The following is a 25,412-nucleotide window of genomic DNA, read 5'->3' as shown; positions in this document are numbered from 1 at the left end:
GACATTGCCTTTTGTTGCCTTTTCTGGTCCGGCTGGGAAGCTCCTGGTCGCGTACCAGCTTTTTCCTGACCGCAAGCAACGAGCCGTTCTGCTAGTTTGCATCTCTCTTCTGTTTCTCCTCGTCTCCGTTTTTCCAGAGAAGAAACGATGGATCCTGCACACTCCGCAGACGGTGACAAGAGGGAGGACGCGGTTGAGGTGGAGAGGAAGGACGAAGAGGACGCGCGACGCGCCAGGAACGAAGAGGAAGATGAGTTGCTGAAGAATTTGACGGAAGTCGAGTCCTTGTGTCCAAACTGCGAGAAAAATGGCAAGACGCTGCTGCTTCTCCACAAGATCCCCCACTTTCGGGAAATCGTCCTTATCTCCTTCTCGTGTCCGCACTGTAACTACAGCAATCGGGAGGTACGCGCGTGCGCTCGGCTCTCTTCCGTTTGTTAGGATGCTCACACGTCGGGAAGGGTCGGGCGGTCTTTTCTGAAGGCTGCATGCACATGGCAACAGACAAACGGAAGTGGACGCAGCCCTCTGACTCGCCGACCCCTGCAAAGCGATGCCTCTCCTGTGACTCGCTCCATCGCTCTGTATCTGCGTGCCTCTCTGTGCATGCATCTTGCTTGATCTCTATCTCTCTTTTTCTGCTTCTCTCTCTGCACATCCTGGTCTTCACATCTCCTTGTCTACCCGGATCTCTAGCTCTCTCCATGTTTCATGTTTTCTTCTGTCTCCATTTCTATCTCTCGATGTGTGCGGTGTCCACGGGAGAAGGGAAACCGGACCGTCTGCTGTCTCGAGCAGTGGCAAGGTGTCTTTCGCCATTTTCGCATCACACGGAATTGCAGTCATGCAGCAGGAAGTGACCGCGCCTTGCTGGCTCCCCGACCAGAACACTCTTTTAGAAGAATTCCATTTCTCGTTCCTGTTTTTTCTCTGCATGCAGGTCCAGTCTGCAGCCTGTCTCGCGCCCCAGGGCGTGCGCCTGGAGCTGACGGTGCGCTCGGCCGCGGACTTGGATCGGCAAATCGTCCGGAGCGAACACGCGACGCTGATTGTAAAAGAAATCGAACTGGAAGTGCCTCCCAAGCGAGACAGAGGAGAACTCACCACAGTCGAGGTAAGCCACGCACATGGCGCATGCAGATCGAAACCCTTTCCACCACAGTATCTGTCTGTCTGCTTCTATCTTTATCTATCAATCTATCTATCTACTTCTATCTTTATCTATCAATTTATCTATCTTTACCTATCTATCTAATTTTACCTATCTATCTGTCTATCTACTTCTATCTTTATCAATCAATCTATCTATGTATATCTATCTATCTATCTATCTATGTCAGGATGCACAGCAGGAATTTGGTGATGCAGCATTGTGCTGACGTCGCCGCTCCTTTTGAGAACGGCTCGTAAGGCCATGTGTTTCTGCGCGTATTCCACAGACACACGGGTTTCTTTCTGTGGAATCTTGTCTTTTTTTTGGTCTGGGGCCGTTTCGCTGCTTTTCCAGGGCGCGATTCGCCACATGATTGAAGCGCTGCGAGTTGCGCAGCCTGTGCGGCGCACGGAGGCGCCGGAGGTGGCTGCGAAGATCGACGAGATCATTCTGCGCCTCGTGGGGTTTATCGCGAGCGAAACTCTCGAGAAGCCGTGGACGTTGATCCTCGACGATCCAAGCGGGAATTCATACATCGAGGCTCTCCCGGCGGAGCGGCGAGGCAGCGAAAGCGCGCTGCCGGAAGCCGCGAACCCTGAAGACTTTGCCTCAGTCGAGGGCGGTCGAGAACGCGATCCGCAAATCCTCGTGAGAAAATTCGAACGGACCAAAGAACAACTCCACGAAATGGGATTCTACGAAACACAAAATGAAGAGAAAGAAGGTACACACTGCTCAAGGTTCCAAAGCAGTCCGCTATATGTATATATATGTATATGTATATGTATATGTATATGTATATGTATATATATATATATATATACATAAGCGTGCGCGGGGATGGGGGTCTGTGGGTGTAAATGAAGTGGGCACACATCCACCGATATTGATGTATATGTATGTGTGTGTAACCCTGCGCGTTCGCGCATATATATAAGTATATATATAAGTATACGTAGAGGTCCGTATATGGACATGTGCATTGTTTTCCGACGTAAATATGTATATGGAACTGCAGGTTTGCGCAAGAGATCTTTTTTGGGTTCATCTCACTGCGATGGCGTGGGGCGCCACAGGGGTTTTGTCGCGCGTTTTCGTGTTTCTGTTCGCATGTCGACTCCCGGTGTCTCGCGCGTTTCGGATGCATGCGTCCTTCCGCGCTCTGGCGGTTCAGGCGCAGATATTCCCGCGGCTCTTCGCGAGGGAAGCAGGCCGCACGTGTGGGATCTTTCGAAGCCGCTTCCGGAAGAGGAAACTGCGAGCCAAGGAGAGACGAAAGACGAATCGAAGGAAGGCGACGAGGACTACATGTTCTCGCTCCCGGTCTCTTGCCCTCACTGCGGGACCGAAGGCACAAACAACGTGTGCGAGATCGACGTCCCAGGTACGCCGCACAGAAGAAACGAAGAAAAAGGAAAGAACAAGGAGAGAAGGAAAGAAAAGAAGAAGGAAAGAAGGAAAGAAGGAAACGAAAGAAGAAGGAAAGAGAAGGACGAGAAGAAAAGAAAAAAAGGAAAGGAAGGGCGCGACCCACGAGGGAAGAAGGAAACGAGGGCGCATCGAGAAGGCGAAGATTGAAGGGTAGAGAGGGAAGAGGAAGAGGGAAGGAAATGGAGACGACGTCTTTCTCCTCTCCCTCGGTTTCCTTCCCTTCTCTGTCCCTAGAGAGATCGGGAAGAAAGGGGACAATCCGTCAGTAACACATGAGGATAAAAGGCAACCTTAAGCACGGTATCTGTACCCGCAGGGTTCCTAGAACCACTTACATGTTAGTAGAGGATATGCCAAACTCAAGCGGTGCATGCAGGGAGAGGCGAGGCGCGACAAGAGACGGAAAAAACTGGACAGATGCTTGTTTTCTCTCAGGTTTTCGGCGATGCCTCATTTTCTCTTTCCTCTGCCAAAATTGCGGCGGGCGCCATTCGGAAATCAAAGCGGCAGGCGCTTTCGGTGCTGTTGGACGCCGGTGGATTTTAAATGTGAGTTTCAAACAAACTTTTCCCCAAATGCGCGTCCTCTCGTCTCACCCTGAATCCATATTCCTGTTCCAAAGTTGGTTTTCTCTCGCGACCTCGTCTCGCTCCGTTGTGTGTGGCGGGTCGGCTTCTCGCCTTCCTCGGCTCTCTGCCTGGGCACAGCTGTCTGTTCAGCCTCTCCCTCGCCGCCGTCATGTCTCTCTCTTCTGTTCGCTTTCTCTCTGCTTCTTTCTGCCATTCCTTACTCTTCTTTCTTCTTTCTGTTCTTGCTCTTTCCTCGTGTCTGCGTTATCAGGTGGAAACCGCCGAGGATTTGAATCGCGACGTCCTCAAGAGCGACACAGCCATCGTGGAAATTCCATCTCTCGATTTTTCCATGCGTGGCGGAGTCCAAGGAGGTAAGCGAACAGGGCATGTATCATCGGGAAAACAGAAACCACAAATGCATGCATCTTCACACATCGCTATATACTTCTATCTATGTGCGGCAAAAATGTTTAGATTCCGATCCATATAATTATGCATGCATGTGTATACATCGTTCAAGCGGGGGAAGCATGCGTCGGAGCCGTGCAAAGGCGGCGCCTCTCCGCGGGCCTTCCGAAACACCCGGATGCGCACCGAGCGCCCGAAGAGATGGAGCCGGAGAGCGAGCGCAGGCGAGGGTCGAGACATATATACGCGCCCTAATGCATGCGCATGTGCCCGTTGGTTTACATAAAGGTGAATGTATAAAGAACTTAAACAGTTCGTGTGAACGTTTTGTAGAGTTAAATATGAATTATTGTCCAGCGGTTCACCTGTGGAGGTTCTAGCGCCAGGCGGAAAGTGTCGACGCGGCTGTGTCGACTGGGCTCTCTCACGTTTTCCAGAGGAAGAGTTCAGAGAGAGTCTTGATGGCGATCCCGTGCCCGATTCGGCACCAACTGGAGACGCAGGACTGGAAACATCCTTTCCCCGTCTTTCTCTTCTTTCCAGTCTCCTCTGCTTTGTGTTCCTTTCCTGGCGTTCTCCCCACTTCTCCCCCCTTATATCCTCCGCGTGTATCTGTGAGGTTCTGCCAAAAAAACCAGGTTTTCTCCCGCCTTTTTTGTCTCGTTTTCCCTTCTCTTTTTCCCCTTCTCCCTCTCTTTCGGGTTCTTCTTTCACAAGTCCCCCCCCCCCCCCGCCCCCCTGTGGCGCTGCTTACTCTTTTCTTTTTCTCGCTTTTGCATTCGCGGCCTCGCACCTCCTCTGCTGCAGGCGAGTTCACGACGGTCGAGGGTCTGCTGGGGAAACTGGCGACGGCGCTGGGGGACTCGGCACCCTTTGCGTGTGGAGACAGTGCGCCGCAGGAGAAGCGAGAGAAACTTTCGGAGATCATCGGCAAGTTGCAGAGACTCGAACGCGGCGAAGACTTCCCTTTCTCGCTCATCGTCGACGACTGCGCGGACATGTCTTTCGTCGGGAGGAGGCGCTCGGCGGTGCTGCAGAAGGCGCAGCAAAAAAGCGCCGCAAAAACCCCGACCGGCGAATCGGGCAAACGGGAAGATTCCGAGAGCTCAGCGACGCACTACCGAGACGGCGAGGCTACGGAGGAACTGGAGAAGAACGAGGAAGAAGTGAACCCTGAAGTCGTCAAAGAAGCCGAAGACGGTGCAATCCTCGTCGTTAACTGCATCGATGACCAGCTGGTGAGCGAGGGGATGTGTGGTGCCCGAGTTGGCACGAGCGTTTTCGGCCTCTCCGCTGACACGTCTCCGCTCCCGCTTCGCCTCTTCGCCTTGTCTGTTTGCGTCTCTTCTTTCCATTTTTCTCGCTTCTTCCTCGCAGGAAACGTGTTGTGTATGGCCTCGCTCTATCTGTCTCTTCCCGGGGGCGAGGACAAAATGGAGACAGCGAGGCCTTTGCTCCACATCGCTGCTCTTCCTCGCTTTCTGTCTGTCGTTCGTCCTCGCTTTCTCTCTCCTTTGTTTCCTCATTTCTCTCTGCCTTCTTCGTTCTCTCTCTCTCTCTGCGTCGAATTGCTCGGCTTCTCTCTTTCTCCTGCTCTTTCGTCCTTCCTTTTCCCCCTCTCTTTCTCGCCTTCTTGCTCTCGCTTTCTCTGCCTGGTTTCTTCCCGCCGCTCCATCATGCGACCGTTATCTCTTGTGCTTCTGCGGGGCCGACTGCCGAAGCGGTTAGCGAGAGAAAGCGAGATCCTTCACCCGCTTTGTGTTTTCCGTGACTCGCGCTCTTCAGAAAACGGAGAGGTACAAGCGCACGAAGGAGCAGGAAGACGACCTCGGCCTCACCGACATGAAAGTGTAAGGGAATCGAAGCCTAAGTTCGGAGAAGATCCAGAACGCACGCGCGCGCCACGCGCATGCACATACCCAGGCGCATGCAGATACCCACGCGCCGCGAAAGACAGGCACACATTCACATGCAGAGATTGTTATAGGAGAAAGCTGTTAACCACTCTAGCGTTTTCGTCTCTGCGCGTTCGTGTATAGAGTGGAGGCGGAAACAGGACTAGCGTACGGAGGGAGAGGCGAAACCAGAATGGACGGGAGGAGACAGATCGAACATGACGAGGCATGGCAGCGCGTTTCCTGAAAAGGGGAAATGAGAAAAAAGAGGAGTGTGCTGTATGGAAAGAGCCTGTCTCGTACGTGTCTTTGGCTTCTGTCGAGGGCGTTCTCGAATGCTCCATCTGTTTGGTTTCGCGGCTTCACATCCGCTTTTGTTCACAAGTCCTGCGTTTTCAGACTTTTTCCACCTTCCAATTCAAAGAGAGAGAATCTGGGTTTGAGCCTCAAGGCTGCGCGGCTTCCCTAGCAGTTTTTGGGCGCTGTGCGAGTTTTTCGGATCGGCAGCAGCCATTCACGTTTTGCGGCAAACGCCGCATCTCTTACACATCGGCACGACATTGCGGCATGGCACGTCACGTTCAATCACAGACATATATAGTTATATTCATATATATTTGTGAGGACTCAGAAATGGGGATGCATGCAGATCTATACAAACAGCATATACATGATACACGTGTTGCTGCACGCACGCATACATTTCACACGGGCCGGTCACTACGGCGATGTGTCTCTACACCCGAGTTCAACCGTACGCGGAGTCTCCTGAAGCTTCCTCCCCTATATATATATATATATATAGATGAATATCCATTCACGAACATGTACATAAATACACAAATACATTTAGGTATAAACGTCTGTATAGAAGCGTATACAAGGCTGTACAGAAGTGTATACATGCCTGCATTGATACGTGTAGATACAGAGATGTATTCATGTAGATGTATACATACATGTACATTCACGTGTAAATAAGCATATGTATTTACACATATGTGTATCTCTATACGCAGGCAGGCATACATGGGTAACTCCACATGCATACACATATAGATGTATGCCTATATATATATATATATATATATATATGTATATATCCACATGCATATGATCTAAAGGAGAGAAGCGTCAGAGGCTCCACTTGTTCCCCTCAGCTCCTGGAAATTAGGAAGAGCAGTTGCGCCTTCAGTGTCGCTTGCGCCTTTTCGTTCGTTTTTTCGGCCTTTTCTTTCCAATCCGGGTGTCGGGGGGAGCCGTGGGGCTTGTGCCGCGCTTCGGCATCGGTTCAAATTGTTTCTTCTGCCTCATTCACCAGCCTCGTCCGCAGCTGCGCAACGATCCACCTGCGTGTAGAGACACCAGAGACGAGAGAAGAGGCAGACCCGAAGATGTACAGGAAGAGTCTCTAACGTTCCTAGAGTAACAGCACAGAGCCCCAAAACGGTACAAGGAAAATCTGCTCATCTACGATTTACAGTGCAAGTATGGGGGCAAACAAATCGGAAGAAAAGCGCACGCATGGAGATGGGCCACAGACGGCGAAGACGCGGCACGAGAACGGAGGGAAGTGGAGAGCGCGTGTAGAAACCGACGGAGAAAACGAGAACAAGAAGGCCATCGCAATGGACAAAGACAAAGACGTGCTGGGCAAAAAGGTAGACACGGGCGAGGAAAGATCAGAGGCCTGCGGGAGAAGAGACGAGAAAAACCCACAAAAAAAAAATCGTTTTTTCTCTCACCGGAGTCTGTCAGAAGTGGGTTGAGAAAGGCATTGTTCAGCAGACAGCGCAATCAACGCCCAGCCCTCTTCTGCCAAACAGCGACGCTTCGTCTCTGTATACACTCGACTTTCGAATTGCTGAACACAACGCAAAAACCGCGCGTACTCGCACCTTCATTTCCACAGAAATACAGAGGTTATATCCACATCTGATCCGCAATTCGTTCTATTATATATTTATATATAAATATATATATATATATATATGTCCGTATATGCATGTGTATATGCATGTGCGAAAAATATGGCATATGCGTGAAAGCCCACAATAAGCCAGCTCATGTACCGAGATGTACAGAGATAGCTAGACTCCCTGTTACACATTATAAACTGGGATTCCTGGGTTTATACAAACCACCTTTGATACCGACTCGCAGTGGCCGTTTCACTCTTAATGCATGCAAAACGGAAAGAGTGCCATGCACAAATCTGGAAGGATAAGAACCTACCGACACCTCATGAAAAACGTGCAGACAACGTGTGCGCTTTCTATGGAAATGTGCGTGGTTGCGCTTTCCTACACATCCACCTCTCTCTACATACATATCTGCATATGACTATACAGCTCTACATATACAGAGTTGTATCGTCATACAAGCGAACGTAAACAGCTCCACAAGAATATATATATGTATATGTTTCCGGCGAGTCGTCAGCTCCACTTTCGAGGAAAACGAAGACTCTGACGCGAGCGGATCCACGTAGCAACTGCCTGTGCGTGCTTACTTTGAAGGAAGGATAAAACAGCCACGGTTTGTCCCATTCGAGGTAGGTCTGCGTGGCGGGCGAAGCTGCCTCGAGCAGAAACGGCCCTTGCAAGTGTGGATGGAAGAGAGCGGAGTCGAAGTGCGAATGCGAAGCACTCTCCAGCACCTCGGTCAGGCCTGCTAGCAACAGCGCGTGCACGTGCGCCTGATCCACCGGCGGCAAAAACGAAGTCAGCTGAGAACAAACAGGAAAACACCCAGCCCACCGTGTACGCAAATGACAGAGAGATTTCGGAGGGTTGTCGCGCGGATAAAACAGATTTCCATGTAAATATGTGCAGATGCCCCTGTACGCCTGCATCCATACATACACGAGCATATATATATATATATATATATATATATATATAGGTATGCGGACGAATATGCATGCATGCACATGCCTATACACCCCTGAACAGATACGTGTATTCACACGTATCTATCTACGTATATCTATCTAATCTACCGTATATATATGTATATGTATTTTAGTACGCTGGAGGTCGTTTGTGATGAGCTGTTGACGTGGAATTCGATTTTTAAGAAAGATTTTACCTTTAAGGGCGTTTCTCTGATGGACCCGAGCCAGGCCTTTAGACTCGGCGATAGGGTCTGATAGACCTGGATCACAGAAAAAAACCGGGGCTGGAGCCGCGAGGGGTAAAGACCGGAACGATGAAAGACTCGACAGAACGAAAAAGACGCAACCGGGAAAAGGCCTCGCGCCTCAAAAGTCTGCAGATACACCGGCGGGCGAAGACTGCGCGGAGCTGCGCCCTTTGCGAGAGAAGTGGAGCGAGACTCTCCGTGTGTTTTTGCACGAAAACAACGAAAGAGACATGAAGCAAAGCCCGAAAGAAAAGGTGAAGAAATGGAAATGCAGAATAGCCAGTGCGACATAGCAGATTCGGTCTTTGAGAGAACTTTCTATCCAACACACACACGCACTCTGTCGCAAAAAACCAGATCCACTTCGGATTATAGGCGGTGAATAGCACCACAACATTCGACAACAGACCCACACCTGCATATATATATATGTATATATATATATATATATCTACATATGTCGTATCCTTTGAATGCATGTAGTGTACAGTTGAATGCATGTTCATGGAGAGTAGAGCGAGAGGCAAGAGTATGTCCGGACGCTTGCGCCCGAGAGAACACGCATGCAGACGGGGATGGAAGAGAAGTGTCGAGCAAAACTGAAACCGAGACGCAAAGCTCCCTTCGCCCCCTTGAAGAAAAGACATCAGAGAACGATTTCGATAGCTCCGCGGCCAGTGTGCTTGGGGCTTATACGAGGATCAATTTGGGTCTCAAAATGTACCGAATGTAAAAGTGGAGTGGCGACATCTTAAAAAAATGCAGTCTTCTGACTGATCTGTTTGCTGAGCAAAAAACTGACATTCGGTCGAAAGACGCGCAGTCGCGCCTCCATGAGCTTGAGAGGAACGAGGGCTGCGTTCACACGCCGAACAACCCGGCGATGCTCCCCAAGAACCTGGCAAGAAACCGCAGGAGACGCACAGAGGGAGCGAGGTCAGCTGAAAAAGCGAGAAACGAATGTGAAAAGACACGAGAGGGAGAAAACGAAGAAGACACGGCAACAAGAGAAGAACCAGGGACAGGCAGATATTAGCGGAAGTTTCCCAGACACCCTTATGAGCTCCAGAAACGCGAACGAAGCACAGAAAACACCAGCAAAAAGAGCGCTCCGTAAAATTTCTCGTACACACCATCCACCCTTACGTCCATATTTACGCACACATCCACTTATACATACACATATAGAGATGGGTAGACAGAGAGATCTCGATGTGGATGTTTGAAAATGAATCATGTAGATGTCGAGAAAAGCGCTCTGAGAGTTGCCATAGTGGCCTTCAGGGCGAGCGAGAAGACTCGGAGCCAAGAGACTCAGAGACATCGAGAAGCCGTGAAGATGCGTCATGAACAAGGAAGTCTCTTTACCCTGAAACATTCCCCAATAAGTATAGTTTCTACGTGGTGGCGTATAAGGCGTGCGCTGAACGTTTTGGTAGGCAAATAAAGTCTCTCGCGGCTTTCGAAACCGATCTGTAACAAGACAAGGATAATATATATGTATGTATAGAGACAGAGAAAGGGAGAAATCTTTGCATGGCGTTGCAGCTTCGAACAGCAGTCGTGTAGAATTCCTTCTTGTGTAAGACGCACACACAAACGCTCCGAAAGGAAACGCGGTTTGCGGTTGAGATCCTGTTCCTCTTATCAGGGAAACGAACCTGCTGGGCCCCCACGAGTGAAGCGTCGAGCGGCGGATACGCCGTCTCCACTTTAAGCTCGCGCAGTCGTCGAAAGAGGGCGACCTGTGCAGAACACAGCAGAAGCGTTTCGGGCGTCTGCATGCAGAGAGACTGCATGCACTTGAGAGCACACCTGCAAGAGTGGCGGGAGACCGCCAGCAGCAACAGGCCTTTGCAGACAGAAACTGCGGCGTCCGTTGATAGAGCGGGGGACGGAGACAGAAACTGGACCCTGCCAAAAGCCGGAAACGAGGCGCAGGAAAGCATGCGTGCGCACAGAGACACACAACTCTCTGTAACTACGCAGCAGTGAGCAAGCCTCCTCTCCATAAAGGGACCGAAACGAAACACAAATATACATAGATCTGCACATGCGCGAACGCACACCGGACTAGATACTTCAGCATACATGGATGGAGACGCGGATCGAAGTGCATCGGTCTGTACATGAAGGTCCACAAGCACCGCATTCCGCTGTCTGGTTCCTTTAGGGTTTAGGGCTTCTTGTCTCTTCCAGTCGTGTTTGCTGGTTCTGACGTGGCGGCGCATTTGCTGCGTGTGTCTTTCTTCGCCTCTCGCCTACCGCATTTCCAGGTGAGATCAAGTCGTACATCACCAGTGGGTATCCGAGGGAGATGAGAAGAGTCGTGTCTTGCCACGCCCGCAGCCTGTGAGGCGCGAGAAGCAAAGAATACTCACATGCATCAGAGCGGTGAGAACAGGAGAACGAACCTTTCCGCTGCCTCCACGCCGTTGAGGTTCGTGCGATTCTGTCTCCAGCGTTTGAGCCTCCACCCGCTCGTCCAAACGCCTGGTTGTGTTTTTTTTATCTCTTTGCTTCCCGGATCCAAGGGCTCTGCTCTTCACGGTCACCAGTTGTAAGTGCGACGAAACACTTCTTCCATTGTTCGAATGCCTCTGAGGGAAACGCACCGTTTTCCAGAAATGACATTGATCTTGACGACGTTCTCGACCTTCTTGGCGAGTCCCAACTCCGCACACTTGGGCAGGAAGTCCGCCAAGCTCTGCGCATGCACGCACAGAGGATGGATGCGCATGCAGAGTATTTCCGGAAAAAAAGCACGCCCACCAGGACGCTGATAGAGAAGGGCATGCGCGACGAAGGGGTGAACGTCGCGCAGCTGGAAAAGATCTGGATTGTTAAGGCACCCAAATACATTTTGTCGTCAGTGCTGTTCCGCGAGAGGAGAACTGGGACGCAGATCCCCAAAAGCGAAACGCGCGAACTTGTGCGAAGCTGGAACACGTGAAACGCGGCAGCACCTGGCTACACAACAAGGCAGAATGCGAGGAAAGGGAAGGACTGGCGAAGGCAGCGCGCGAAAGCGAGACAACCCAGTGAGGAGGGCGCGGCAGGCTCGCGTCACACGGGCCGAAAACGAGAGGCGAAAACTGAGAAAGAAGTTGGAGGGGAAAGGGCTGCAGCGAATGAAGCGGGGCGGACACAAAAAAAGGAACAGAAGCAAGCCAGCACCACGCCTCAGTGCGCATGCAAAACAAACGCGGTTCTCTTCCGGGGTGTCTGTTTCTCTCCCCCCCCCATGTCTTTTCAAACGTCCAGAAAAAACAGACTCACTGATCACGCACACACCGCGACGGAGTCGACAGTCCCCTCTCACAGCCACGCTCCGAAACTGCGCTCTCCGTTTTCTCTCTCATCTCTTTTTCTCTTTTTTTAGTCTTTCTCTGGACGCGTTCGTTTCTTCTGGAGAACGCTGCGCTTCACCTGTCCGGGGAGGAACGCGAGGCGAGAGACGAGATGCGTGCAGAGAACAGACTTGAAGTGTCGAGACACCTGAGGCGAGTTGAAGGCCGCTTGGAAAATCCGCTGCAGCTGCCAGGGCCGGAGTTTCCTCTCGAGACGCTCCAAAACTGAACGCGAACGCATCGGGAACGACGCGTTTCTCCGCAGAAAGAAGGAACGGCGGCGACAGATAGTGCACGCGACCTTTTGTCGAAACGGGAACGATGGAATCGCGCATGCATCCACACATTCAGGCCCTCGACCTGTCTACAGACACGAGCGGACCCATGCAACCTTTTGCCTGGATGCTGCACGTATACAGCACGCCGAAGAGGATAGAAAGCAAGAAAGACAGACCAATAGGGAGACACAGAGAGAGACAGTAGAGATATAGACCGAGAGAGATACCGAGAGGGACACAGAGCGATACCGAGAGGTACACAGAGCGACAAATAAAGCGGCAGAGAAAAGGATAGAATGCGAGCGTGCAGGTGTCGTCGCGTGTCTCACCTTCAGAAGTAAGGAAATCGATGAACTGTGCATCGTTCTCCATATGCCCCTTGACCATGCCGTAAAAGATTCTCGAGAGACACTCGCCGTGAAACGCATTCGCCCGGAGGCCCACCTGTCTCCTCAGCTGGACAACCAGCGATCGGTCCACAGCTAGAAAGGCGTCACCCACTCTCTCGTCTTCTGCCTTTTTTGCTGCCGCGTCTTCTTTTCTCCTCGCTGGAGTGGCTCCCGCTTCACTCCGGCTCAAAGAAGGAAAAAGAGAGGAAGGAGAGGAAAGCGACGAAGAAAAGGAAGGAAAGGAAGGCGCGGCAGAAGACGCTGAAGAGCGGCTGGCGTCAGAGCGTGTTTTGCGGTGACACTGTACGCCTGAGGTGTTCGTGGTTTTTGCTGCGGGGTGCGAGTCCGTGTGCGGGTCTTGGCACTCCGTAGCAAGCTGCAACAACAGAGGGCGTGCGTAGCCGAGTGTCTGTACAGCTCGCGTGAACTCGCGCGGCTTAAGAGAAGAGAGGAGCGACGTTAGGCGCTCGAGCAGTTTCGTCCAGAAAACGAGTTGAGCACGCCGGAAACACCTGTGAGATTCTGCATGCGTTCCGACGCCGAGAAGATCCTCCGCGGCGGTTTGTTCGCAAGAATCCGGCGCACATGCCCGTTCACGAGAACCAAGCTGCAGCGCAGTTGAGGAGGAAACTGAAGAGGAAGAAGAAAGAGGCAACTCGTCGCCGCCTCTCACCCTGAGGATATCTTCGCCTGCGTCGAGGTCTCCATCACAGGAAAACGAAGAACGGGTAGAAGAAGAGAGCGGCGAAGACGAAGAGGATGGAGACACCGGAGGCGCGGACGCGGCAGACGCTGGAGAATAACAAGGGGAATCCACGAGTTCTGGGACATGCATGTGTCTTTCCTTTCTTCCTTCTTGTTCTCTCAGCAAGAGGCTCGCCCGGCCGAGAACGTACAGAAGTTCCTGGAAACCCAGCGAAGCAGGCGCCAAAGAAAACAGCTGGGTGTCATCAATCGGCGCGAAAAGAGAGGCAGGAGGGGACGAAGGAAGAGAAGGAGAGAGCACGTGCTCGCGCGGGGTGGTTCTTCTGCTTTTGCCTTTTGGAGCGGAACTGAGAGAGAAGACTTTGATTCGCGGTGTCCGCCGTCCTCGTTCTCTTTTTTTGTGTCTCTCTCCACGGAAAGACTCCGTCGCGTCTTCTCCCTCTCCAGCGATTCTCTTTCCTCGTGTTCTTCCGAACGCCTCGAGACCCGCAGGAAGCTCCTCACGCTCTGGATTCTCTTCGTTCTCGCGTCTCGCATCCCGACGCGTCATCGCCTGCACATTCTCGGTGGTGAACTCGACGAATGCGTCGCCGGGGATGCCCGAGGAGACTGCCGGCCACGAGAGATCAAAGAGAGCGTTTTTCTGTCGCTGCGATGTCGATGCTGAAGAGGACGACTCGGGGGTCAAATGAGAAAATGAGGGGACGCTCTCACTTTCCCACGTTCTCTCCTGTGTCTGGTCCGAGCTCGCATTCTCGGCGAGGCACGTGGCGACGCCTCGGCCAACACCGGTGCGTGCATCTCCATCTACCTGGCGACTCGCCACATGCCGTGGACGACCCGAAGAGAAGGGACAAGAAGAAATACGCGTGAAAGGCGAGAGGGCGGGAGGGAAGGCTGAGAGACAGGAGAAAGAAGAAGAGGCGGAAGCGGATGAACAGGAAGAATAAAAAGAGACGGCAGAGCGCGAGGACGGGGACAAGGTTGGGCGCGAGGAAGAAACAGATAGGACAGCGTACAGTGGCAGACGATTGCGACCCAGACAGAAGGGCCGACAAAAGGCAGGCGAAGAAGAGAGACGAGAAGACGAGACACCGTGCGGCGAGGCACCCGGAGAGCACCGAGAACGCGCCGGTCGAGCGAACGACGGGGAGAGGCAAGCATCGGAAGAAAAGCCAGAGAGAGGACAGACAGAGGAAGAAGGGCAGAAGATCCAGCGAAGCGAAGACATCGCCGAAGAAAGCGAGCAGCCGAAGACAGGACAAGATTCAGAGTTAAGGACCAACTTGCCGCAGGACACATCCACGGACGAGGGGAAAGAAAGGCGTTTGACGCGCGAGACCGGCCAGGATCTCTGAAGCAGGGGCAGATGGGAGGCCTCGAGCCAAGGGGAGAGTTTCCAGTTGATGATTTGCTCGACGACGGCGCTTTGCGGCTTTTTGTGATGCGACATCGGCGTCCTGACTCGGGATTTCTTCAGGCGGCTGGTGTGAAAAGCAGGCGGTTCGCGCGCCGAGGCACTCACAGCCGAGTGCGTGACGCCTCTCTGTTGTTTGGAATTGCCTTTCTCCTCATTTCTTGAGCGTACGGGGCAACAAAGAGGCAGTTATCGAGGTGTCACAGCCCCATCGTCGACTAGCACCCCCGCGATTGTGCAAGTGGGCATCTGTAGCCCGTTTGCGGCGAGCACGCGGTGTACATACACCGTGTTGCCCCTCACAGTCTGGGACGCTGGCCGCAGGACGAATGCTACAAAAGAGGCAAGCACCGATTTAAACACGTTAGCGCAGAACTCCATCTGGGGAATTCTTCTGCGCAGTTGCCGGTTTGCCATCGTCACAGTATTGTCTGCATCGCGAAAAGTTGCCGCTGGCCACTCCGCGAAGTTGTTTCGTTGTTGGCCGTGTGACCCCGGTTCTCTACGGGGCTCTCGTTTCCGGTATTTTGTGGAACGATTTTCGTCGAATGTCTCGTCGCGGCCACTCATCCCCTGTCCTACCAAGTCGTTTGTTCCCTTCGATTCTGCCGCAAGGAAGCAGTTTGATTACGTCGTAACACCGGTACGGCGCGGAGAAGCCGCGAAGCTGTGCTGAGCTAGGCTGGACCTCACTCGCTAACCAGGCTCCCGCAAAGGCCGTTGGAGGGATCCGGTTTGCTGTGTGCAGTTTCACTGAAACAGAAAGGAGCGGGGTGTTTTAGGTGGCGGTGTTTCGTCCTATGCGCTAACGTTGGCGGGGCAAAAATGTCAGGATGGAAGGTGTGCTGCACATGTTGCCGTGGTGTCTCGCTGACAAAACAGGACGCCGGATCGGGGCGTGACTTCGCTGCTGATTACTGATGCAACGAGCCGGTCACGCTACTACTACGAGTGACGCTCCTCTGAGGATCGCCTTCCTCTGTGCTGCCGACCACACGCGTCCAGCAAAGCGTCCGGGTTTGCCTGACGCTTGGGACGCTGGGGTGCAAAGGAGTGAAACCAGCGGTCAAGGTTTCGAAACAATCTCACGTGACCGCCGTGGTCCAGCTTGAAACAAAATGTCGCAACGGCAACCCGAGCAGATTTGTGGCCCCTGTCAGGAATCGGCCAGGAGAACCTCACAGAAATACAGCGTAGGACTAAACTGAGTGCTACACGTGGATACTTGTGGCCGAACTATCGGAACGCAGTCGACCAGGGAATTTATAGCACATTCCTTCAGAAAAAACCCGCCCTCCTGCGGATGCAAGTGATGCTCCCTGAGAGCATTCCTAACTTCGATGTTCACATCCTGCAGAGCTGTTTTGGGGTCACCACCCACCAATGTGGTTGCTCGGTTTTGCGACGAAAAGAAACGGGAGCCGGGCGGCACAGCATTTAGCCGCCGGGCGCTTCGCGGCTGAGGTGCCACGTTCCCTGCAGCACTTCCATAATTTTGTTTCTCCGCTGCTAGATCGGAAGAAGAGGCCTGGCGTATGAATGCACATCTTTGCGGCATGCCGTCACGCCTTTCTCCAAACAAGAAGCAAGCGGTTACCGATTTCCACACCCCTCCAGGTTAACGAAACGAATTTGCTTTTCCGCCCCTCCTCGAGGCGCAGGCTCCTTTCGGATTCGTCGGTGCTAGCATTTGTATATGTCCGAAGCCTGTATTTGTGTGGTTTCGCGCAGTCTGGTGATTTGATCCACAAGGAGGTGGGTTACTTTCCGTTAACCTTGTGGCCAGGAGCCAGTCTATGCTGCTATCATATAGCAGGACTTTGTGAGCGTACTCGGTGTGTCACCTGTGCGAGTCACACGATGTTTGCGTGCCCGTGCAGTAGTGGTCCCGCGGGACTGGCAAAGCGGTCGGCACCGGGTCGTATTTTGTTTTTAGTGTGGTTCCTGGTTTTATCTGTGCTGCTTGTTACCGGAAATAATGTGTCGCTTGTCGAAGCGAAGAAGCGGAACGTCACCAAGAAGTACTTCGGCACCCTGGAAAGTACGGGCCCGAACTCCTACAGGTGTTCACCACAAGAGGTGGCGGAAGAGGTTGTTGGTGCTGTGGTGCTGAGTGTAAAAGCTCCCGAGATGTCTATCGAGTGCAGAGAGGGCGGCGAGTTTATGCCCTTAGACGGCGCCAAGAGGTACCCACGCGTGTGTTCTGTGTCAGCAACGGACAAAACCGATTGCGACAGAAATAGTCAGCTCTTGACTGAGTACCTTCCAAAAGCACAAGATCTGTGGTACACCGAAACTTTTGTAGACGACAACGCAACCTACAAATTCAAAATCCCCTCTGATGGGTTTCCCCCACAGAAGCAACAATTCAAGGTTGGATGCCGATATACGGGGAATGAGTACTGCTTTATTACCGTCACGGTCGAGCCTGCGGCAGCGGTTGTGACTCGCCAAAAGGCGACGTGTGGGTACTCAGAAGCGGAACCGGTAAATCTTGAGCTGAGCATGTCAGAAGACAACAATTCGATCGCGATTCAGTGCGGAGAAAATCACTTTCCTCAGCCATCGACATACAGCCTTCAGTACTGTTCAGGGCAATCTGTGGACCCGCAACACTGTGTCGCGCAACATATGACGAAACTCTTCACGAATTTCAGCACAAAGTGGTGGAAGGGTAAGCCCAACTCGCCTGCAGGCACTGTTTTCACAATTCCAGAAGGTGAATTCCCCACCAAACCTACAACATTCCTAGTCGGGTGCTCAAGCACTGTCGACGCGGGGCCTTTTTGCAATGTCAGAGTAAACGTGGCAGCTCGATCACAGGAGGCAGTTGGGGCTGAGCGTCCATCAGGAACTCTCGTTTCGTCTGCTTCAGCCCCTGGCATCGCTTTTCTGTCCCTTGTGATCGTTGTTGGGCTTCATACTGTTGCTTAAACGAATGTTCTGGAGTGACAAGCAAACGGTGGAGTATAGTGTGACCATGAAAGACAACGCATCCTTTGTATGAAAACTGCCTCGAGCTCGTCAGGTCGTGAAGGGCTGCGTTGCTGCGGCGCGTCTTGCTTTCAGAACCAGCGCCTCCCTTTAGTGTTGCAAGGCAAAGTAGGTTGCTGCAGGACGCCTCTTCTGTGAGTCTAGAAACTGGATCACAACTTTGCCGCAGTGAACGACTCAATTTCGACTCGTACGTGTGGTTTTCAGCCGTTAACCGAAACGTCAGTTCCTGCGTGGCGAAGGTCGTTGATTCGTTTATATCCAGCGGGGCAAACTGCCTTTCTGTTCACGACCATGTGCCGGTCACGTTCTCCCCTAGTAGCCACCGGCACCGACAGACATAGGAACGTGCGAGTCACTTCCATATCTTGACCCTACACAGGGAACGGAGATACACACGAGTACGCGATCACGGGATTATGCCACCGCATGGCACAGTTTTACATGTTTGCCTCCTAGTTTCGGAGGCGGCACGGGAGACAACGTACGATCCCAGCAACCTTAGGGAAACCATTTTAAACAGTCCGTGTACGGAGCAATTTTTCTAGCCCTTAAGAATAACCTCGCGGGGAGTTTGTAAGACTGAGTACTCCGGACCGGCCGCTTCTTCGAAACTGCTGAGGAAGACAAGCAGTGCAGCAACTCTCTCGAATGTACAAATGCCCACATTCTGGGTCAACGTTTTCAGGAAATACAGACCAGTTGAAATGCCGCAACAGCTAGCGTGACCCAGCGGTCCAACGCTCACGAGTTCTCTATTCCTGGATTCTGTCTGCACAATTGGTGTGGGACTGTGGACTCGAAGCGTCCACCTACCCAGACTAGGAGACAGGCAGTTGAGAAATACACACACTAGCCTACTTGGAGTTGAAGCATGAGACCAGCGTGCGCCGCACTCCCTTAGGACACTTGCGGTCGTATTTCGCACGATTTCATCCGTGGATGTATTTAGCGGCGCCCGTTTGTAATTGAAGGTCGCTATTCCAGCGAGTACGGAGCTGCTTGGTATTCAGACAGTGGTATTCGCTTTAAACCGGCCGTACAGACACTTGCGAGGGTTTGGGTGTGGCAACGTCCTGAGAGAACGTCGCCTGCAAACTCCAGAGATAGCAACCTGATATTTTTGCGCTGTGATGCGTAGCACACGTGACCACTGTAAGAACCGTTTTTACTTGTGTTCCTTCAGGGATGCCCAGAAGGTCACTTCCGTCCTTTTTCTCTACATGAAGATTCGTCCCACGCATCGCACCACAATCGCTCCACCCCCGTGTGTCAAACTTTTTTGCACGTCGCCGTGACGTTTTTTCTCTCGTAGAGCTGACGGCTTTGCTCTTTCCTCTCCAATTCAAACCTGGGGGTTTTCTCTCCGCGCCTCGTGAGAAATGGAACCTCGTGGCACTGGCCGCCGTCGTGCCTAGCCGTCATCAGTCGAGCATCTGCGCCCGAAAGACGCGATGGGCAAGGCGGGAGAAGTTGGCAAGTCGGTTGAGCCCCCCTACCTACCCCTTGCCCCGACAGAGAAAGAAAAAGCCGCTCTTTCGCGTTCCTCCGCCTCTCGCAGACTTTCTTGTTTTTCGTTGAAGCTGGCCTTCCGTCGACTTTTGCCAAACTGACAAAAGCGTGGTTAAACAGGAGAAAAGCAACGAGACCCACCACCTATCAGGACCTGCAATTTTCGCTAGCCACTGGGGGCACCCGTGGCCACTTGGGGGGGGGGGGTCAGGCAGTCAGCCCTGCTCCGTCAAGACAGGATCAGGCAAGCGAGGCGAGAAAAACTGAAAACTGCAGCTTTTCTCTCCGTGTTTCAACGCTTTTTCCTCTTTGCTTGTGTCCTTGCTTGGGGAACGGCTGAGGCACGAAGTCCCTTCTTCCCGTTTTCGCCACTCCTCTTTTCACTTTCTTTGAGTCGTCACCCGCCGGTTCCGCCACCCCTCAAACGCGCCGCATTCGCGCGGGCGTTCCGGCGCCCGTGTCTTAACAGGTTTCCGCAGCACGCGCACGCGAGAGAGTGTCCTAATCTCGCCTTTTTTGAGTGAAAACAGAAAAAGCCCCCGCGCAGGACCTCACGAATCTCTCCCATCAAGCAAGCCGGCGCGAAAATCTGCGAAAGCGAGAAATCCGTGCCTTGCAGAGACCTGGGTTTTGACAGAACCCGCGCGAGCGCCTCCGTCCCGCGGCACTACGCCGGCGCTCCCCTCGATTTTCCGTCCTGCCACACGGACTCAGCTCCACCTGACGTTTCCAAAGCTTCTGCGCTTTCCCCTTGGCTCTTCCAGGCCACAGAAAGCTCGGGTCTTGCTCCGTCGAGATGGCCTCGCCGCCTCTGCCAAAGGCGTGTGTGGCGCGGAGCGGCGCAGGGGTGGCTGACCGGACTCCGCCTCCGTTGCCAGTTTCCTCTGTGCATGCAGTTGGGTCTCCTTCCAGTCACGCTTCGCGCCTTCCGTCCCCGGTCGTCTCTCCGTCGCCCTCCTCATCCCCCTCGCCTGCTGCCTGGTCTTCCGGGCCTCTCCCGCCTTCGCCATCTCTCGCTCGGCGCACGGTCTCGCTCTCTTCTTCCACTCTCCGTCTCTCGCGTTCGGCTTCGTCTTCTTCTCTCCCCCCTCTTCCAGGGACGGCGCGTCCGCTCTCTGCCGCTGCGAGGCGCAGCCTGAAAGGCGAAGAAGCGCACCCGTTTCCTGCAGCTCCAGGCGTTCCGCAACCCGAGGAACCGGAACCCTCGCACGCACTCCCGCCCGAACAAGAGCGCGAGACGCGAGCATCCGACACCCCGAAAGAAGCGCTTGACGGGTCCCCGCTGAAACATCAGCAGGAACGAGGCCGGGGCCCAGAAAGCGTCGTCGCTGGTGCATCTCGAGAACACCACCCGAGAGGCGAACCGAAAGCCCACCAGGCGAAGGCGGTCGTTTCCGGGGTTCTCGTTTGCGCAAGGGACATGGCGAGCCCGCGAAGCGCAGCACGTTCAGGTCCAGGAGAGCGAGGAATCCAAGGCGCGAAGGCCAACGAGAAGACGCGGTCCTTCTCCGGGCTCAGCGCGTCTCTGCCCCTCAACGAGGAAGTGAAACTTCAATTTCTGAAGCTCACAGAGGGCTACACTCCCGCCAGTTCGAACGCTCTGGTGGCCTCGACGCAAAGGGCCGAGTCTCGCCCTCGCTTGCCCGATGTGTCTTCAGCGCAGCCTCTCGAGTCGCCGCTCACGCCGTCCCCATTCTGCGCAGCCAAACTGAACGAGGAAGAAGACGACCGCAAGTCTACGCGGGTACCCTCGCCTTCTCGCAGTGAGCGCATGTCTTCCGTGTCTTCGGCCACCGAGAATGACGAAGAGAAGGAGCGAAGCTACCGCGCGGCCTTTTCTCCCGACCTCGGGCACGAGCCTTCTCTGTCGCTTGGCAGAGCGCACCAACCAAACCCGACACGAGATCCTTCTCCCGTCCACCCGGCCCGCAGCCTGTCCCTCAGTTCGAAGCTTCCCGTCATCGTGCCGGGGTCTCCCGATCGCACTGCCGCACGCATCGATGACGAAAAAGCTCTGACTTCCACACCTGCCATTCCCTCGGCTTCGTCGCCCTCTTTCTCTTCCTCGTCTCTCTCTTCGTCTTGCGCTGCCTTCTCGTGCTCCTCTCCTTCGCTTTATCGATCGGAATCCGGGAATCTTCCGTCCGCGTGGGCGGCTGAGGCGTCCCCGTCGCTCCGGGCTCTGCCTGAGCCGGCTGACGAGCGCGAAGACGAGCTGTCCCAGTCGATCTACGGCTCCATGGAACGCGTGCTTTCTTCGCCCCGGCCGCTGTCTCCGTCGGTTCTCTCTCGACACGAGTCGCCGCCCATGAGACGCGGCGAGAGACTCCCCGGCCGCTATCCGGCGTACGCTGCGGGCCCGTCCACCGCCTCGAGCTTCGTGGGCCTCGCGAGAACGGGGCAGTCGCTGCAGACGCGGCTGCTTTTGAATCTGCACAAGAGGCGGGAGGACGAAGAAGAAGAGATGTTTCAGTTGACGGAGCGTCACGAACGCGAGGCGTCTGCGCTGCGCCAGCAGGTTTCGGAGCTCAAGAAGGCGCTACGAGACCAGCAAACCCAAGAGGAGTCTCGTCTCGCGTTTCTGCGCGAGCGAGAGAGACTACTCGCCAGCGCTCTCCAGGAGAAGGAGCGGGCGCTCGAGCGCGAGCGCGTCAAAGGAGAGGAGAAGGCGACGCTCGAGGCAAAGCTGCGCGATGCGGAGCAACGCCTCGACGAGAAAGACTGGGTCACGAAACTCGAACGCAGGAACTTGGAAGCTGTGTGGCGCCGCAAACTCCTGGCCGAGCGCGAGGCCTTCCAGAGCGAATTCGAGAAGATGCTAAAGGCGAAGGAGGAACTGGAAAACTCGAAAAAGAGACTCGCGAACCAAGTCAAAACGCTCCGGGCATGCGTTGGCTGGGTGCCGACCCCGGTGGAAGAAAGGACAAGAGAGAAAGCTCGCGAACAAGGCGACAGAGACGAGCCTGAAACCGAGGCACTTCAAAGGTCTGAGGCCGGACAAGAAGCGGAGAAAAACGGACCGGCACTGGAAAAACGTTCCGCGACAGCCCAGCTGGAGAGTGTCGGGTCTTCGGCCCACTTGGAGGGTGGGGATGAGAACGAGGCACCAAAAGAGAAGAACCAAGAAGCGCGCGGAGCGGAGAGCGGAGCAGAAGACCCGGAAGTCGTCCCGTCCCCCACCGACAACATCTCTGCAGTTTCCAGGAGCCTCCGCGTGACAAGCAACGGCGAAGAGGGAGACAGCGCGGGACAAGGAAAGCGAGAAGAGAAGGGCGAGGCGCTGGAAAACGTAGAGGTGGGTCGCCAGGAAGAACCGCTCGCCAAGGGTTCTGGCCCGGACAGAAACCCGTTTCGTCTGGACTCTCCGAACGGAAGTCTCCAGGTTGACCCCGCCTGGACGCAGGCGCCTGGCGCTTCGTCCCCTTCGCTAGATCAGTCGACGAATTCGCCTTTGCCTGCGGAGTCTTCTCTTTGCGGCAGCGAGACAGAACGGGACAAGACTCCGGGTCTGACGGGGTGCGACGCCCCAGCTCGCCTGACGCAGCTTGGCAGCGAGAAGGCGACAGGCGGCGTGCAGAGCGAGGAATCCGGGGCGGAGAGGGGTTTTCTTTCGAGGAGAGGAGCAGTCCTCGGGGGCCGAGGGCGAGGCGGGAGGGCGCAGGGCGAAGTCCACGCCCACGGGCTTTTGAGGCCCACGATGTCTCTCGCCGACGAAGTGTTTCTCGCGGAGCTCGCGGCAGCCGAGGCGGAACGAGGCAAGGCCGAGGAGAGACAGGCAGGCGAGGCACGCGCAAACGCTCCGGTCGCCGCGTCCAGGTGCTCTGAAGCAGAGCGGCCGTTCACCGCGGGAGCGGCGGAAAACGCGGACGAGAAGGCCCTCGGGTTGGCTCCCACGGACTGCGAATCGGATTCTCTGTGCGAACGGTGGGGGGGTCTGCCGACCTCTGGCGACGACAAAGAGAGAAGTTTCGAGCCTCCCTTTCCGCTGGTTGTGCCGGCGTCCGGGGCGGGCCTTCCCGCTCTCGCCTCGCCCCCAGGACAGTTCCTTGATCTTGAAAAACAGCCGGTTCCCGAAGGCAAGGCGCAGCCTGAGGAAGGAGCGGCGCGCAGCTGCATCGCTGGGAACAGCCCTGAAGCGTCTGCCTTGCCAGACAAGAGGGAATCGGCTCTGTCGTGTCCCAGTCGCATGCGCTCGCTGACGTCCCTGGCGCGCCTGCCTCTGTCGTGGATGTGCCCGAGGCGCAGAAGCACTCTCGGAGACGTAGCTGTCAACCCTTCTGTGCGGCGCGCGTCGCCGTCGAAGGCTGCGTCTGGATCTGTCGCGAAACCTTTTGAAGACGAAGATGAGGCTACCGAAACGACGTGCCTAGTGCCCTCGAGACAGGAGACAGTCGCCCTGAAGCACGTGGAGGACTGGGTGTGAAGAGGCGCGCGCCTCATTGAACGGAAAGGCCAAAGAGAGAAAGAGAGCATCCGGTCGAAGAGGGATTGGCGAGAGATAGGAAAACGCGAGCACTTTTTCCGAGGGTATAGACGGCGTTTCCTGTTCTGGTTTGTGGAGAGGCCGCGCGCAGGCAATCGGCGCGGTTTCTTCGCGTTGCCAGGGCTAGCCTTTTTCATGCCGAGAAATCGCAACGGACGGGTGCAGAGGAAGGGGCACGAAAGGACACCAGAAAAAGGAGCAAAATCTCGACTCAAAAAGAGAGAGGCGCCTCGCCGCCTGGAGGAGCCTCCAAGGGCAGGTCGTAGGCGTCTCCTAGCACGCCTCATTGCTCCGGAAAGCATTCACGCAGGTGCCTCTTTTTGCATTTCATCCGCCCCATGAAGGAACGTCAAAAAGCACCTCATTCCGCGTAGCGACCGCCACGATTTTCGCGAATTGATATAGCCATACACCTACACATGGATATGGACACATCCATTTAACTGAACATACATATGTATATCGATGGGGGGCTGTGTGTCTTAACACGAGCACACTCATCCATCTAACTGTACGTTGGCATGTAGGTTTTCTTTTGCATGGAGAGTCGCCTGTCGTTATTTCCTTGGTGCACCAGTTTTCCCTCTAGTTGAAGAGGCACACACGCGTCTCGAGGCTTCCCATAAACGCGGAAATGTCGTGGGAGCGTCGAACGTGGACCCGAAGAGGCGAGGCGACGGTCAAGGAACCGTGCCTGTTCCTCCTTGGTATCCTACGCTCTCGGCGTTTCTGTCTATTCGATTTGAGATCGGCCCTCTTCTGTAAATCGGGGACGGAGCGAGGGGAAGATACACATATATATATATATATATCTACTTTTCTGCTGCTCTTTCTGTTGCTGCCGCCGTTGTCCGGTCGCATGCAAAATTTGAAATCCGAAGAAATAAAAGTGGGGATAACGGATCTCTCAGGCGCCACAGCCTTCCCCTTCACGATTCCCACAGCCGAACCACCTGACTTTTTCAGAGCTCAGCGGCACATGCCCCTGTCGGCTGTACATAAACTGAAACGTCTAAGAATTCTCCGTTGATGCAGAGACACAACGGAGCCTTCGTTTCTGTGCCCCCGCAATCGTTAGAGCCCAATTTCGGAGAGGCCACGATGTAAAACATCACCAGCGTTCCTTTACAAGAGCCACTGTTTTGCACAAGAAACAGGAATACACAAACTCTGAATTCAAAGGAAATCCCGACACATCCCTTACGCCACACTGCACACAACCCACCAAGATGTCAAACACGACTCTATGTTGACACACATTCATGTATATGCATATATTTTTATATGTGGGTGTATACAAATATATATATATATATATATATATATATATATACGTATATGTATATGAGAGTGGGCTCTAGTGCTGGTTGTTCGGAATCGTGAGGCTCGTGGTCCTGGCATTAAGCGTCTTGGCCCAGCAGAGATTTTTTGCTTTTCTCGTGCGTGTCCAGAGAGTCTGTCTGTGCAAGAAAAACCCGGCACTGCTGTACCTCCACCTTATATATATATATATATATATATATATATACATGCGTATACAAGGTCGAGACATCCATATGCCTCCCCTCTCACGTGTAAACTGGTTCCTACAAAGAGGCAGTGCCGACATATATATATATATATATATATGCATATATAGCTTTGCATAAATATGTATTGACACAAAATCGAGGCTCCCATC

General features: G+C 53.9%; 4 protein-coding genes across 4 annotated transcripts; 3 read left to right on the top strand and 1 right to left on the bottom strand.

The window, feature by feature from the left end:
• Nucleotides 1-147: 147 nt before the first annotated feature.
• On the top strand, nt 148-5,418 carry NCLIV_060680 (hypothetical protein; the record flags this gene model as incomplete). Its single annotated transcript, XM_003885622.1, has 8 exons — nt 148-405; nt 941-1,114; nt 1,508-1,877; nt 2,328-2,537; nt 3,020-3,132; nt 3,425-3,527; nt 4,372-4,802; nt 5,350-5,418. 8 exons carry the CDS (start codon nt 148-150, stop codon nt 5,416-5,418), a joined length of 1,728 nt encoding a protein of 575 aa, XP_003885671.1.
• Nucleotides 5,419-6,750: 1,332 nt separating this feature from the next.
• On the bottom strand, nt 6,751-14,489 carry NCLIV_060670 (conserved hypothetical protein; the record flags this gene model as incomplete). The annotated part of the gene is made up of 13 exons (XM_003885621.1): nt 6,751-6,808; nt 7,205-7,323; nt 7,972-8,187; nt 8,550-8,615; nt 9,406-9,501; nt 10,265-10,348; nt 10,869-10,953; nt 11,219-11,310; nt 12,033-12,178; nt 12,561-12,687; nt 13,294-13,412; nt 13,830-13,934; nt 14,345-14,489. The coding sequence occupies 13 exons, from the start codon at nt 14,487-14,489 to the stop codon at nt 6,751-6,753; spliced, it is 1,458 nt and encodes a 485-aa protein (XP_003885670.1).
• A 2,113-nt stretch (nt 14,490-16,602) lies between these two features.
• On the top strand, nt 16,603-17,676 carry NCLIV_060660 (SRS domain-containing protein; the record flags this gene model as incomplete). The annotated part of the gene is made up of 1 exon (XM_003885620.1): nt 16,603-17,676. One exon carries the CDS (start codon nt 16,603-16,605, stop codon nt 17,674-17,676), a length of 1,074 nt encoding a protein of 357 aa, XP_003885669.1.
• Nucleotides 17,677-20,044: 2,368 nt separating this feature from the next.
• On the top strand, nt 20,045-23,671 carry NCLIV_060650 (conserved hypothetical protein; the record flags this gene model as incomplete). The annotated part of the gene is made up of 1 exon (XM_003885619.1): nt 20,045-23,671. One exon carries the CDS (start codon nt 20,045-20,047, stop codon nt 23,669-23,671), a length of 3,627 nt encoding a protein of 1,208 aa, XP_003885668.1.
• Nucleotides 23,672-25,412: the final 1,741 nt, after the last annotated feature.

This window comes from Neospora caninum, chromosome XII (assembly GCF_000208865.1).
Source record: "Neospora caninum Liverpool complete genome, chromosome XII".
Classification (NCBI taxonomy): domain Eukaryota; phylum Apicomplexa; class Conoidasida; order Eucoccidiorida; family Sarcocystidae; genus Neospora; species Neospora caninum.
This window is presented reverse-complemented; position numbering and strand designations above follow the sequence as displayed.